General features: G+C 36.9%; 1 protein-coding gene across 1 annotated transcript; it reads left to right on the forward strand.

Moving 5' to 3' along the window:
* Window positions 1–8,193: 8,193 nt before the first annotated feature.
* Toll-7 (Toll-like receptor 7) lies at window positions 8,194–15,322 on the forward strand. The gene has a single exon (XM_068290645.1). It carries the CDS (start codon window positions 8,655–8,657, stop codon window positions 12,960–12,962), a length of 4,308 nt encoding a protein of 1,435 aa, XP_068146746.1. The 5' UTR covers window positions 8,194–8,654; the 3' UTR covers window positions 12,963–15,322.
* The last annotated feature ends 329 nt before the right edge of the window (window positions 15,323–15,651 follow it).

Below are 15,651 nucleotides of genomic sequence, written 5' to 3' on the forward strand. Positions count from 1 at the left end.
GGTTGGTCTATGAAATTTTCTAAGAATTATTGCTTATACTTACTTATTTTGTGGCAGCGGGTATGAAAACTTTCACAGAAACTCATGATGGTTTCCTCTGAATGAATAAACGAATGAGCAAGTGAATGCTAGGCTTAGTAGTTGGGATTTTAATCATTGGAATAGATAAACGAACTACATACGTTACTTTTAATGCCATTCGTTTACGACTCTTGAAATCTATTTTCAACTGAACGGAAACAACATTTAAATTGTTAACATGAAGTCAACATGGGAAATTGATTTTATGTTTTCAAGCCGCTTACAAAATCTCCAAAAATTTCATAAATCTCTCAAGGGGCAGATAGTTATTTAAGATTATCAAATTAATCCATATTAAGGAAAAATTTCTAATAGTCAGTTCGAATGATTTATAAAGTTTTGACATTGCAAAACAACCGGGCAATAATCAATATTTGATTGTAAAAATGGAAAGTAATAAATATTAAAGATTATTCTGGTTAATGGTTTAATACATGAAAAATTTCAACATATTATAAAGCTTTAAGACATTTTATAGATTTTTATAGATTTTAATGGATTAAATTTTGTAAGAAGTTAAGAAATTGTAAAAGCGAAAAAATTTACTAAATCGATAAAAACCTAAATTTATATACATATATATAATAGCAGTTTCTTTAAGTTTATTTCAAAAAATATTTTTATTTTTAATACATTCAAATTTTTTTTTAAAGTTTTGAATTTTAATAATCAGATTTTTGTGTATCTTTTTCGACTTTTTTAGTGTTTAGTAAAGTCTGTAAAGATTATGGCTTTCTTTCTAAAAAAAAAAAAAAAAAACGTTAATATAATCAGGAAGAAGTTTTTCGAAATATTATTGCCTATATGTACATATATGCATAAATTACTACATTTTATCATCTAACGCGTTTAAATATATATTTAAGGGGCTATTAATTTCTTGTGAAAGAGTTTAAAGCCGAAAGGACTCGAAGTTGATAAAAACTTTGACGAGCGTTAACTTTATGTAGGTAATAAAATCCATTTCATTTCAGTTATTCACATAATCTTGATACACTTACATACATACATATTTGTTTTAGTGAGCAATACTACTTTAATTTAAGAGTTTATACTTGCAAAACACTTACAAATTATTATGTTTCCCAGTTGATAATTATTATGATATCCGCATAAGGTCACACTAAAAAAGTGTAATCGTTTAAGGATGCGAAGTGTAATCTGTAGTTTTAATTCAGATTTGAATATATAGAAACAACCCGCATTGTTTATTAACTAAAATCTGAAATATTTACATTTTTTGTACAAATTGTTTCGACTTTGAAAATATACTTACTTTTATACCTGTCATCAATATCAATAACAACAATATCAATACCTGTTTTACCTCTTTTCGAAAAGGTTTAAAAAGATTTCATTTTATTTTAATATTTGTGACTAATATATTAATAATTGCTAAAGGGTGATGTAAATACATTAATGTATATACATACATATTAAACATATTATTTGTGTGCAAAAACAAGTGCGTATATTTATATTTTATATGAGAACAAATAGTTTTAAAATAGAAAAAACTATTGAAAAAGATAAAATTTGACAAACTTTCTTATCAAAATATTGAATAAATATTATGAAATTTGATTTTTATAGATATGTTTTAGTAGTTATAAATAAATATTTCAAATAAAACCCCAAATCCAGTTAATTGCAACTGATTTGCCTCAATGCCAGCCTCTAGATGACATTAATTTCAAATACTCTTAATCAGCGGAAATCCTTATAATGTACTTCATTTGAGAATAGACTTTGAAGTGGTCATTTTATTTGTTCGTTGACTTTCGTTTTAATGCCATTTAAGAGATATGTATGTATTCAAGTCCTAGTTACGGTTGTTTGTTTGATTTTGCTCTGGCTGGCCATATGCAACACAGATTGTGGGTCTCCGTTTTCGATTCGTCGTTTTCAATCCGTTCTCGGATGTGAATTGAAACTTTTTCATTTCACACTTTGGCTCCTTTATCTAGCAGGATGCATGAAGCTCATCCTGCGAATGCAAAAGCCTCTGAAGTGCGAGAAAAAGACAAAAGGTCTTCGTTTTCCATATGGCAATATTCGCTTGTTCAAGTTTAATTGGAAAACGCAAAATGCAATATTTGCTTACGGGCGAAAAATTGGAATAGCCAAGATTCTTCTTTGGCTTCATTGAATGATGAGGACGAGGATGATGACGAAGCCGGGACTTAGGCGAAGCAGGCACAACAATCAATAGATCAAAACTGCACACAAGGCGCAATATGTGCATCCAATTGCAATCATCGACGAACGCTGGCTGACTGGGACCTAAAAAGGAGAACAAGAAACAAAATATAGTTAAGCAAACTTGCTAGGCTCGCGAGCCTCAAAAATCAGCCAAAGGACGAGGCAAAAATCAACAGAGAAGAAAAACTAGAAACTGCCAACTGGGCAAAAGAGAGAAGGAGAGAATTCAAGAGATTTAGCCCTGACCAGGCGATGACTAAACAAAGTTAGACAAGATTGTGCAACAAAACCAACACACATACACACACTACACCACAAACGAAGGCAGCAAAAAGTGCAGCAACTTGCCTTGCATTGTGTTCTCTACTCGATTGGAGAATGGCAATGGATGGATGGTTAAATGGATGAGGGAACCGTTGGTAGAAAACGACGGAGTAACTCACAGCCAGTCCAAGGCCCGAGAGTCACCTGTTAGTGCCGGCTTGTTGGCAGAGCATCCTCAACTCTCTCTGTCTTTCTCTTACTCTTCTCATGCCTAGCTCTTCCAGCTGAGTTGCTTGGCGAGTTTTGCGAAACTTCTTTCTCTGTTGGCTCTGTTGTGATTCTATCCAACATAATTGCATGCGATTATGCTGCCCGCTCAGCTATGCAATTTATATTATGGAAGCACCAGCATCACAAGTAACAACAACAATGGCAGCCAAGTCAAGAAGGAACAGGAAAATCATCAGAAGCCCAACAATCTTCACACTTGTTGATGTTTAAGTCCCAGAGAGTGGTAAAAGGAGCAGCAACTTAAGTAGATGGCAACACCCTGTTTTAAATAATGCTAGTGAAGCAATAAATACAAATGGATAACTCTGTCGTTCCAAGAAAAGACATTCTGCAAAAAATTTCATATATAGCGATTCAAGTAATATTGTCCTTACGTTTGTGTAATTGAGATAGCTTAGGACAGGTATTAATCAAGAAAAGGCAAACAAATTGTATCAAAAATTAACGATTTAATGATTTTTGTCATAAACTACTTGCTGAATAAGACTTAAGTAAAAGTATCTTCTTTTTGAAGGGGTAATGAGTAGAAAAACTTAAATCAAAAAAAAAAGTAAACTAAATTTGTTGTAGTTCAATAAAACAAATATGAAGTTTGAAAGGAGATCTCTATATGGAAATATACAAAATGAAATTTTTAAATTTACAGGGTTAAAATTACCTAACTATTTTTGACAGGCCCTAACAACTAACTTCTTCGGCTTATCTACGTAAAGTAAATTATTTTCATTTATAATTAAAACATAATTACATATTTCAACAATTTATTTCCAATTTTCTTGACAATTTCTTCAGTATGACACTAGCCAATATTTGTCACATTACGGATCCATACATTATTTCTTTCAACACGTTGTATGTCTAGTAAGACTAAGAAACATGAGGGAGAATTCAAATTCTGATTCTGCTATATAAGAGCTGAGCTAGTGAGATGAATGTTATCACGGCAAAAAGTTGGCATTCTACCTATTATAGGATATAAGATTGTATTCTCAGTTTTAAAACATACTTCTAACACACACCACTTTTTGTTAGACTTTACACCTTTTGGTACATATTATATTTTGTCTTCTTGGTTGCAAAGACAATATTTATTACCCAAAATGGCAACCAAATATTTCCAAAATCAATCGTTTTATGTGAAATTAAATTTGGCTTTTCTAAAAACAATATTTCTCTTGCTACTTTTGTTTGAATTGTTTTTTGCTAAATGCTTTTACTTGCCTCTTTAGTTTTATATAGTATGACAACTAGTTTCGAAAGCTTAAATCAAATAAAATATTTGTTTTTTAATTTAATAAATATTTGATCGAATATTTTCTAGCCAAATCCAATAACTGAATCGGTTCTTCCATTATCTCAAACTCATGGACTGTGCGGTTTAGGCTTTGATTCCATCTGTATTTCCATTCCTTCTTACCCACATTCGCATTCCCTTGTACTCCCAAATCGTCTGTCAATTTCAGCTGCTGCATTGAAAATTTGTTTTTAGTTCAATTTTTGGGGCCAGAAAGTCAGTTGTCCATTTGCTGGACCGGCATATTTTATATCAACTGTGTGGCCAGAGAGAGTTTGGAGCATTTGCCATTTGCACAATTTGTTTGTCACTCCCCGCCTCACTACACTGCCCCTAGCCCCCTTTTCCCAATGATATATTCCTTATATTTTGTTTTTTTGGGGAACTATTTTAGTTCTCTCTCTCGTTTTCTCCATTGAACAATGGCTTTGTGGCGGAAATCGTTTCTGGGTGCCTTTTGTCGTTTTTATACCCTGTTGGTTGGAAGGGGTGGTAAAGGGGGTTCAGGTCTCTCTAATCGAAAAATTGTGCAACGACTGTCGCACTTTTCGTAATTAAACTTTGCCAACTCATTTTATTGTTGCATTTCTAATTATTTATGCATATATTAGCAGCTTGGACAGAGCAAGAGCCCCATAACAATCAGTTGACAATTTATCACACAATTTAATGCATATTTAAATATAAATATTTCTGTATGTATGTATGTATGTATGTACATATATTGTTTTACCCAATAACAATCTCATAAATGTATGAGTCTGTGTGCACTATAAAATTGAAATACAATATAGAGAGGCAATAAATTGCTATGAATCGATAGCAAAACGAAACATATAGATAACTGAAGCTGCAATGTTTCAATGTGATAACCTTTTCATGCACGATTGTATATACATATATTATAAGTACATGCATTCAGATTAGATCCGTTTATGGAGACGTTAGTCTTGTGCAACGAGAGATAATTTCTTGGTGGGCCCACCATGCTCTAGCTACATCATTCCAGATAAGCCATGGATGGAAGACAAAGAGGTCGTCTCTTCTGCTGGCAGGGAACTCTTTAACATGTGTGTAATATGTATTTCTAAACATAGAGTCAAGCATCGCATGGCTTTTTGGATTTGACTACATGGGGTCTTTCTTTGCACTTAAGATGTGCTTTCGGTTTGGATTCAAAATTAAACATTGATGACAGATATCTAATTAGGAGGGATCAAAAGATTTTAATGGTTAAATGAAATCATAAATGATTGAGAACTAAATAAGAACTTTGAAAAGTGAGTTACAAAATTTGATATATTTTAACTCAAAGCCCAAAAGCCGCTTTAGTTTATTTTTTAAAGGAAAATTGACTACTGCTCTTGGATTTTTTAGTTCAATTCTTCTTCAAATTAAACTTGTCTGGTAACTATTTCTTTTTCTGCCTTGGATGCAGTTAGTTTTTTGTGCAACTTAGAAATCTCTTGTGTTTTCAGTCGTGTATTAGTTTTACTAGATCAAGAAATATGTATGTATCTTAAAAAGGTCTTTCTGGTGCATTAAAGCTAAGAATTTTTCCATGAGCTAACAATCTATTTCACTTATTCTGCAATGGGGAGCACAAAGTACTTAGGAATGTGGGCAATGGACTAGTTATACTTACTTATGGAATTTCAAACTTTTAACTTGAAAAACTCAATCTTTCGCAGTAAACTTATCTTAATAGTCTTGGTAGAATCCGATTCTGTTACATTTTCTTTGCTCCAAACACTGATTTTTCAATTTTAGGTTTAAGTTTTATCTTCTAACTTAAGTACGAAGTTGACATTTACATTAAAATTGTATTTATTTGATTTGCAAGTCAACATTTTAAAATATATGTATTTATTTTTTGTTACTCAAAATATCTTCAGACTATAAGAGTTCTTCTAAGAGTTTCTGATGGAACACTTTTCTAGTATAGAATGAAAATTTATAAATATTTTCTAGGTAGGGCAACTTTTGTTGTTTGTTTATGTTAATTGTTTAATTGTATTTTGAGCAAATATTACTACATTCTGATTATAAAATATTATTAATAGAAGATTCCCCTTTTCAACAGTTGCTTTAATAAATGTCTTCACTTTACATTTTTCAGTATGTAACAATTTTTTGTGACATATGTAATTAATTAAATATAATCTTCATTTTAATACCTCAAATTTTGGTTTTCGCTTTCTCTGTCTGTGGCATTTCCAGTAAATATCTTGGATAACCTACAAATCTTTTGTCTCTGATAATCGTATTGTCCTACAGAGTTCACAGAGTGGCGACTTAGTTGCTTCCTGCTGCTGCTGCTTCTGCTGCACACATATGAGATGGAGTCTATTCTGTTGCTATTTTTGCTGCCCCTCACACGCTAACACACATCTACACTATAGAGAGAAGAAAAATAGTAAAATGGAAAACAAGTTGAACAAGTTTCCGACACCTTAGCACCAGCCGAAAAAGAGGAGAACAAAAAAAACACAACACAACACTGAAAAGAAAAGAAAAACAATGCCAATGTGCTGTTGGGGTCTACATACATACATACATACGTCGGCAGCCAAACGAGCTACGAGTTGGGGGGCACTAACTTAGTTACAGGCGCTCTCTTTGTCACGGGACACTGAAGATGGACCCCAAAGGGCATGAGGATGAGGTGATGTTGATGTTGATGGAGATGGAGATGAAGTTGGGTGGGGATGGCCATTTATTTCATATGCCTTTGCAGATCTGTTGCCAGGACCTAGAAGACATGGGGGCTAACAAAACGTGTTCCGGTCAGGTGTCTCTATGGGTGTGTGTGTGTGCCTCTTGTCTTTGCCTTCTAATGAAAAAGTTGTTATGAATAATAAATGCATTAAAGAAACTTCCATCACACCCACACACATGGGAAAAGTTTTCCTTTTCTTTATAAATATTACATTTTGCGCACTCCAATTCCATGAAAAGGTGGCAAATGATTCGTCGTCACTCAGAAAGACTTCCCCTTTTGACGGCCTTGGCCTTAGTCTATCTAAACAAAAAGTGCACTGGATTAAGGGTTTTTCGTTTCTCTATTCCTCTCGTCTCACTCACTCATTCATTTTGTCTAAACAATGGCGTAGGACTAAAAATAGAGCATCCCACACTTGAAAACGAAAATATCCCTATCTATATCTACATCTGTGTTGTAAACATCTTAGACTAAGCTGGGCCAATGTGTGAAACATTGCTAGGTAGATATTGAACTGCAGCTGCAGCAATTAGAAAATGCCGAGCAATAGGAAAAGTATCTAACGGATAGGCATGCGGCGCGTGTTTGAGTTAATGGTAACAATAACAATACAAAATGGATAGGCCAAGCCACAACGCCAGCGCGAACTGAGAAGGATGGAAAACGAATGAGTAATTTTAGTCAAGTAGTGTCGAAAGAAATTTATTAAGGAGACCTAATACTCTATATAGTTAAATATAATCAAACAAAATACAGAATACTTCAAAAACATGCAAAACTTGCTGTTCGAAAATTTGAGCAGTTACTTTTAGTTAGAAGGTTTCGTTTACTTTTTTACTTTGCTCTGATAAATATAGTCAAGTTGGTGACAAAATTTATGGTGATTGGCTTTCGTCCTTTTATTCTGAGATTTCCTTAAACATGTTTTTCTAAAAGTAGGCATTTGCTGCAAAGACGTATCCATTATTAATAAGTAAATACATCAAAAAAGTATCTGTGTTTTAAATGACAATATATTCGTCTATAATTTCAACATATTAACCACTTTGTTTCACTCAATTCGCAATGTTTACGTTTAATTCATAAAATTTGAACCTAAGCCACTTTGTAATTCTCACTCAAAAGGCAAAAAACTCTCTTTCACTCAGTACTCTCTCTGGCTCTTTCTCTCTCTCTCTGCCTTGTACAGTGGCGCCATTTGTCCATGCAGCGGCCGTGAATGTATCTAAAATATTACCCTCTCTCATAGTTCGTATCTGTGAGATACTTTTTTCGTTTGGCCATTCGATGTTGGGCTCATCGGTTGGAGTTCGGATCATCGGTTGCAGTTCGAGTGCGAGCGCCTAACGGTACGGACGTGTGGGCCACGCACAAAATTTAAAAAAAAAACGCAAACGCAAAGTCAAAGAAAAAAATAAAATACAAGAAAAACAGAGTCTAAATCAGAAAAGGAAAAAATATAATTGTATATTGGGTGATAAATTCGAAATGATTGGAAATTAATATAATTGAATAAAAATTACCCAAGAGAGTAAATGTGAAAGAGCGATAAAGAGAGATAGAGAGAGAGAGTGGAAAAAAAAGAAATCATGTGTGATTTGTGAAACTGTGGGCGTGGAAAATTCGTTAAGTGAAATTATAATACCCAAAAAAAAAATAACAAAAGAAAAAAAAACGAATATAAAAAATGTCAATTCCATGTACACCACAAAAGTAAAAACCAATAAAGAAAGAGAATAGATTACTAAAAAAAAAATTAAAAATTCCTGCCCAACGCGCAAAAGGAAGTCCAAGTGTAGAATGGAGCAAACCGTGCTCCTGCTCCTCGTGCCGCTGGTGGTGATGATGAGCGGTAGCCGAGCTGCCCTAGTCCCCAAGGAACGCGGTAATAGCGACAACAGTGCCAGCGCCATGCTGGGCGGTGGAGCCGGAGCAGCGACCGTATCCCTGTCCAGTGATTACTCCTCGCTGCTTTCGGCCGTGCCGGTTGCCTCATCTCCGGCACCAGTCCACAGTGGGCCAAATAATCAATGTTCCTGGACATACAATGGCACCAGTGCGGTGCATTGTGCCCTTAGGCTGATTGAACGTCAGCCGGGTCTTGACTTACAGGGAGCTGATGGTAGTAGCCAGTTGACCATCAAATGCAGTGACTTGTATATGTTTGAGTCAACGCTCCCGGTGGCTGTGTTTGCCCGTTTACAGACACTGGAAAGTTTGCGCCTAGAGTCGTGTAAACTACTGCAATTGCCCAACAATGCCTTCGAGGGTCTAACCACTCTTAAGTCACTCAGGCTGAGTACTCGCAATGGCGAATGGGGTCCGGCCAAGGCCTTGGAGCTGTATCCGGACTCGTTAAATGGACTAAAACAGCTCACCGAGCTGGATCTAAGCGAGAATAATTTGCGTGCCCTGCCAGCTGGTTTCCTGTGTCCGGTGGGCAATCTACAGAGTCTCAATCTGACACGCAATCGCATACGCACTGCGGAGCAACTCGGATTCGCGGACATGAATTGCAGTGGAGGCAGTGAACTACAGCTCCTGGATGCCAGTCACAATGAGTTGCGTTCCATTACTGAAAGTTGGGGCATCTCGCGTCTGAGGAGATTACAACATTTGAATCTGCAACACAATAATATCTCTGAACTCTCTGGCGAGGCATTGGCTGGCCTGTCATCGCTGCGGATTGTGAATTTGAGTAACAATCATATGGAAACTCTGCCAGAGGGTCTATTTGCTGGTTCCAAGGAATTACGAGAAATTCATTTGCAGCACAATGAATTGTACGAACTGCCCAAGGGTCTGTTCCATCGTCTGGAGCAATTGTTGGTGGTTGATCTGTCGGGCAATCAGTTAACCTCCAATCATGTGGACAATACAACATTTGCTGGACTCATTCGTCTCATTGTCCTCAATTTGGCACATAATGCTTTAACTCGCATTGATTATCGAACCTTCAAAGAGTTGTATTTCCTGCAGATACTCAATTTGCGTAACAATTCTATTGGCCACATCGAAGATAATGCCTTTTTGCCACTCTATAATCTGCATACACTTAATCTTGCCGAGAATCGTCTTCACACACTGGATGACAAACTCTTCAATGGCCTCTATGTGCTCTCCAAGTTGACACTGAATAATAATCTAATTAGTGTCGTAGAGCCAGCTGTCTTCAAGAATTGTTCGGATCTAAAGGAACTGGATCTCAGTTCGAATCAATTAAATGAAGTTCCACGAGCTCTGCAAGATTTGGCCATGTTACGTACTTTGGACTTGGGCGAGAATCAAATCAGGACTTTTGATAATCAGAGTTTCAAGAATTTGCATCAGTTGACTGGTCTGCGTTTGATTGATAATCAAATTGGCAATATTACTGTGGGCATGTTTGCCGATTTGCCACGCTTGAGTGTCCTCAATTTAGCCAAGAACCGCATTCAGAGCATTGAGCGTGGTTCGTTCGATAAGAATTTCGAATTGGAGGCCATACGATTGGATAGAAATTTCCTTTCCGACATTAATGGTGTGTTTGCCACTTTGGTATCGCTTTTGTGGTTGAATCTTTCGGAGAATCATTTGGTTTGGTTCGATTACGCTTTCATTCCCTCGAATCTCAAGTGGCTGGATATTCATGGTAATTATATCGAAGCACTGGGCAACTACTACAAACTGCAAGAGGAGATCAGAGTGAAGACCCTTGATGCCAGTCACAATCGTATCACGGAAATTGGTCCCATGTCCATACCGAATACCATCGAGCTGCTGTTCATCAACAACAATCTCATTGGAAATGTACAGCCAAATGCCTTTGTGGACAAGGCAAATCTGGCTCGTGTGGATCTCTATGCCAATCAATTGAGTAAGCTGCAACTCCAACAGCTAAGAGTGGCTCCAGTGCTGGCACCTAAACCATTGCCCGAGTTCTATTTGGGTGGTAATCCCTTTGAGTGTGATTGCACCATGGATTGGTTGCAACGCATCAACAACCTAACTACACGCCAGCATCCTAGGGTGATGGATATGCCAAATATTGAGTGTGTGATGCCTCATGCCCGTGGAGCTGCAGTGCGTCCGCTAAGTTCGTTACGACCTCAAGATTTCCTATGCCGCTACGAGTCCCATTGCTTTGCCCTCTGCCATTGCTGTGACTTTGATGCCTGCGATTGTGAGATGACTTGCCCGCACAATTGTACTTGCTATCACGATCAAATTTGGTCCACCAATGTCGTGGACTGTGGCGGACAACAGACCATGGAACTGCCCCGCCGTGTGCCCATGGACTCGAGCATTGTCTACTTGGATGGCAATAATTTTCCTGTGCTCAAGAATCATGCCTTTATTGGACGTAAGAATCTAAAAGCTCTGTATGTGAATGGTAGCCAAGTGGCTGGCATACAAAATCGCACGTTTGCTTCCCTTGCCTCGCTGCAGTTGCTCCAGTTGGCCGATAATCGTCTGCAGGTCCTGCATGGCTATGAATTCGAACAATTGTCGTCGCTGCGTGAACTCTACTTGCAAAATAATCAACTCACAACTGTTGAGAATGCCACAATGGCACCGCTGGTCTCTTTGGAAGTGTTGCGCATCGATGGCAATCGCTTGGTCACTTTACCCATCTGGCAAATGCACGCCACTCATTTTGGCAAACGGTTGCGTTCCATTTCCTTGGGACGCAATCAGTGGAGCTGTCGCTGTCAATTTCTGCAGGCTCTGACCTCGTATGTCTCTGACAATGCCATAATTGTGCAGGATGCCCAGGATATCTACTGCATGGCAGCATCGAATTCAGCCAATTACGATGTGGATGCCTACGATGCGAATGGCTCACAGGGAACGCTACAAAAACGCGAATTGGACTTTAATTCAACAGGAGCTGCCTGCACTGATTACTATTCAGGAGGTTCTATGCTTCAACATGGCATACCAGAGTCATATATTCCCCTTTTGGCTGCTGCTCTCGCCTTGGTATTCCTTCTGGTGGTCATCATTATTGTTTTCGTCTTCAGGGAGTCTCTGCGCATTTGGTTATTTGCTCACTATGGGGTTCGTGTCTTTGGACCACGTTGTGAGGAATCGGAAAAGCTATACGATGCCGTTCTATTGCATTCGGCGAAGGATTCAGAATTTGTGTGTCAGCATTTGGCTTCTGAGCTGGAAACTGGACGTCCTCCTCTACGTGTGTGCCTACAGCATCGAGATCTCGCCCATGATGCCACTCACTATCAGTTGTTGGAGGCAACCAGAGTGTCCAGGCGAGTGGTAATCCTACTTACTCGTAATTTCCTGCAAACCGAATGGGCCCGATGTGAACTACGTCGTTCGGTGCACGATGCTCTGCGTGGACGTCCTCAGAAGCTGGTCATTATTGAGGAGCCCGAAGTGGCCTTTGAAGCAGAAAGCGACATTGAATTGCTGCCATATCTTAAGACCTCGGCAGTGCATCGAATTCGTCGTACAGATCGTCATTTCTGGGAGAAATTGCGTTATGCTCTGCCCGTTGATTATCCCACATATCGTGGGAATAACTATACACTGGATCATAATCACGAGCGAATCAAACAGCCAGCTAGTCCAGGTTTGCTCTATCGTCAGGCTCCGCCTCCAGCTTATTGTGGTCCGGCAGAAGCTGGCTCCGCGACTGCTGCTGCAGCTGCTGCCGTAGAGCAAAATTACTCAACGGCCACCACAGCCACACCCAGTCCCAGGCCACAGCGACGTGGTGATCATCAAGGCGGCGGTGGCTCTGGTTCTAGTTCTCATGGTCATCATTTGCATGCCCAATATTATCAGCATCATGGCATGCGTCCACCATCGGAGCATATCTACTCGAGCATCGATTCAGACTACTCCACGCTGGACAATGAGCAGCATATGCTGATGATGCCCAATGGCCCGCCCTCAATGGAGGGTCAGAGGGCCCAAACTTGGCGTCCCAAGCAGCAGCAGCAACAGCAGCAGCCACCAAATGCCATGGGTCATGCCGGCACTTTGGGTCCCAGCTCCAATTTGGCCAAGGCAACTTCTCAACAGCAGCAGCAGCAGCAACAACAGCAACAACCAACTGGTTCAGGTCAGCAACAGGGTCCACATGTCCAGGCGTATCTTGTGTAGAGTTTATATTCTGACAGAATGACAGTGATTTCTTTAGGGACTGGTTCCTGTGCATAATTTTAATTACTAAAATATGTGCGAGTTTTTTTAGGCTAAGAGATTAAAAACGACAGACAGACGGAGGAAGAGAGAGAGAGAGAAAAAAAGCTAGTGAGAAAAAGTGAGAGAGAGTGATAGAGACAGAGGGGGACGAATGGGCTGGGGGCTAGGCGGAAAAACTACTCAACTCGTAATTCTAATGTTATCCCCAAGCAGGAAGCGAAGCATAGAACATAATTTTCTTTTTGTTTATCCAGTGTAAAGTCATTTTCAGTTGCACTAAACAAACAATATTCATAGACACAAGATACAGATGCATTTAGTAGTGGTGTCTAAGGGAGCGAGGGTGTGTGTGTGTGTTTATACAGCGGACACAGATGTAGCCCAAGCCCCAGTGATGGAGTGAGGGGATGCAGGGCCTTGACAATGTCAAGTTGAGTGTGTGTGTGTTCTAAAAGCAAGGAAAGATGAGGGGAATGAAGAAGGGAGAGAATGAGAGAAACATGCGAGTACAATGCCATTTGAAAAGTTTCAAAACTTTTCCAAGAGTAAACTTAGTTGAGCAATCCCTCCTTTTCTCTTCCTTCCTCTCCGCTCTTCATTTGCTTAGCTGCAAATTGCATTTAAGAAATTTTCAGATAACTTTTTAATATGGTTTTAATCAGTTAGACCAAAAACTATTTGCTAACTCAGGAGAAAAAGATTCATAAAGTTCAGCTTACCAAAAGGCCACCAAGAAAGTCAATGGCAAACTCATCTTTTGTCACACACACACACACACACACGCTCACTCTTACTAAGGCATTTTCTCTATATATTGTAAATAGCACAAGAAAAAGAACTAAATTATAAATAACAAACAAATCTCTATGTATACAGGAATTCCATACATACATAAGTACTCAGTATACATACATACATACATATATTTAAAATCAATGAAAATAATTCAATAATCAACTACACCCACACACACACATGTAAATGTTATGCAATACACACACGCACACACACACATTGATAATTATGTAAAGTTGAAACATAAATATTTAGCTAGCAAACCTTAAACAAAACAAAAACAGAACTGTAAAAGTATTACTTGTTTAGTTACGGTTTCTATAAGACATTTACATAGATAGGATTAAAACTCGGCTGGAATTCGGTTTGATTCTTTACTAGTAACCAAAATCTCAAAAAATGTCTTAACTATAGAAAAACGAATAGTTTTACACTTTGCCGTCAGGTTTTCAAAAGATAATCATATAGATAAATGAAAAATTAAAGTCTTAGATGTTGGGCTGAGACAGTTTCTTTGGAAAATTGTAAGCAAACGCAAATTTTACCTGTACTACCTTAAATTTTCCTGTTTTACTTCAACAAACACAATATCAGGGCACCACTTCTATCAGTTTAGATAAAAAGAAAAAGTTTTTGAGCTCTTTCTATTTGAAATTGATTTCCTCTTCTATAACTGACGTATGTATCTATAGCCAAACCGAAAGCTAACAAGTAATACTTGTCTGGTACTGCTTCAAATAGTAACTTGCAACAAGAAAAACAAAGAAGGTATATGTATTATGCTCATTTTAAATACCCTACGCTTACCAAAATAGAAGAGAGTATACATAATTGTAATAACGAATCTTTTAAATACTTAAAGACAGATGATATATGTATGTATATCAAAACATGATGAAGATAATTTATTTAATGTATGTGTATGAATGTGTAAATGTAATCGCAAGAGAAAACTCAAAACTGATATTAAAGTAAAAGAAACTGCAATATTATACATATATATGTATCTATATATGATATGATATGATATCAATATCTATAAATATAAAGCCGACACACAAAACTAATAACTGCCTATAGAAATGTATTGAAAAAAAAAAAAAAAAACAAAACAAAACAAAAAACACTTGAACGCATTTATGTCAAATAACAAAATTGATGTATAACTTTTATCATACCTATATATGCATACATATATGTCGGTATATAATATATATACTATATGTATGGTAACTCGCCTACTCGTCATTAAATTTAGCAAAACAAATTAAAGCAAAGAAAAGCAGTAAAAACGAAACAAAAAAAAAAAAAACTATTGAAGAGAGAAGAACTCACAACTTGAGACACAACACTTGTACCAGTATGAAAGCCCAAAATAACTGTTATTTATTTTTATTATTTTTTAATGTATATACATACATTTAGATCTATTATATATAAATATAGTCTCTATAAACACGATGCTAAGTTTTAAGTTTTAAGTTCTTATGTATGTGAGATAAACTCGATCTAATTAAAAAAAAAAAAAAAACAAAAACAAAATCTCTCTGTACTCGTACTCGTACTCTATGGATAATTCAATTTTGTGAATAATAACTATTTAGATATATTATATTATATATATATATATATATATATATATATATGAAAATATATATATTATACGATATTTTTCTGTTTCGCAAGCGAACAATGCAAATGAAATGAACAACTTTTTTAAAACAAAAAATCACCAAAAGACTTAAAAAATTATTTAATAATGGATTATGGATAATGGGTTACCTATTTCTCTATGAATACTCTAGGTTTATTGTTATGTTTTGTTTTGTTTTGTTATTTCTCTGCTAATTTA

This window comes from Drosophila tropicalis, unplaced genomic scaffold (genome assembly GCF_018151085.1).
Source record: "Drosophila tropicalis isolate 14030-0801.00 unplaced genomic scaffold, ASM1815108v1 contig_593, whole genome shotgun sequence".
Taxonomy (NCBI): Eukaryota; Metazoa; Arthropoda; class Insecta; order Diptera; family Drosophilidae; genus Drosophila; species Drosophila tropicalis.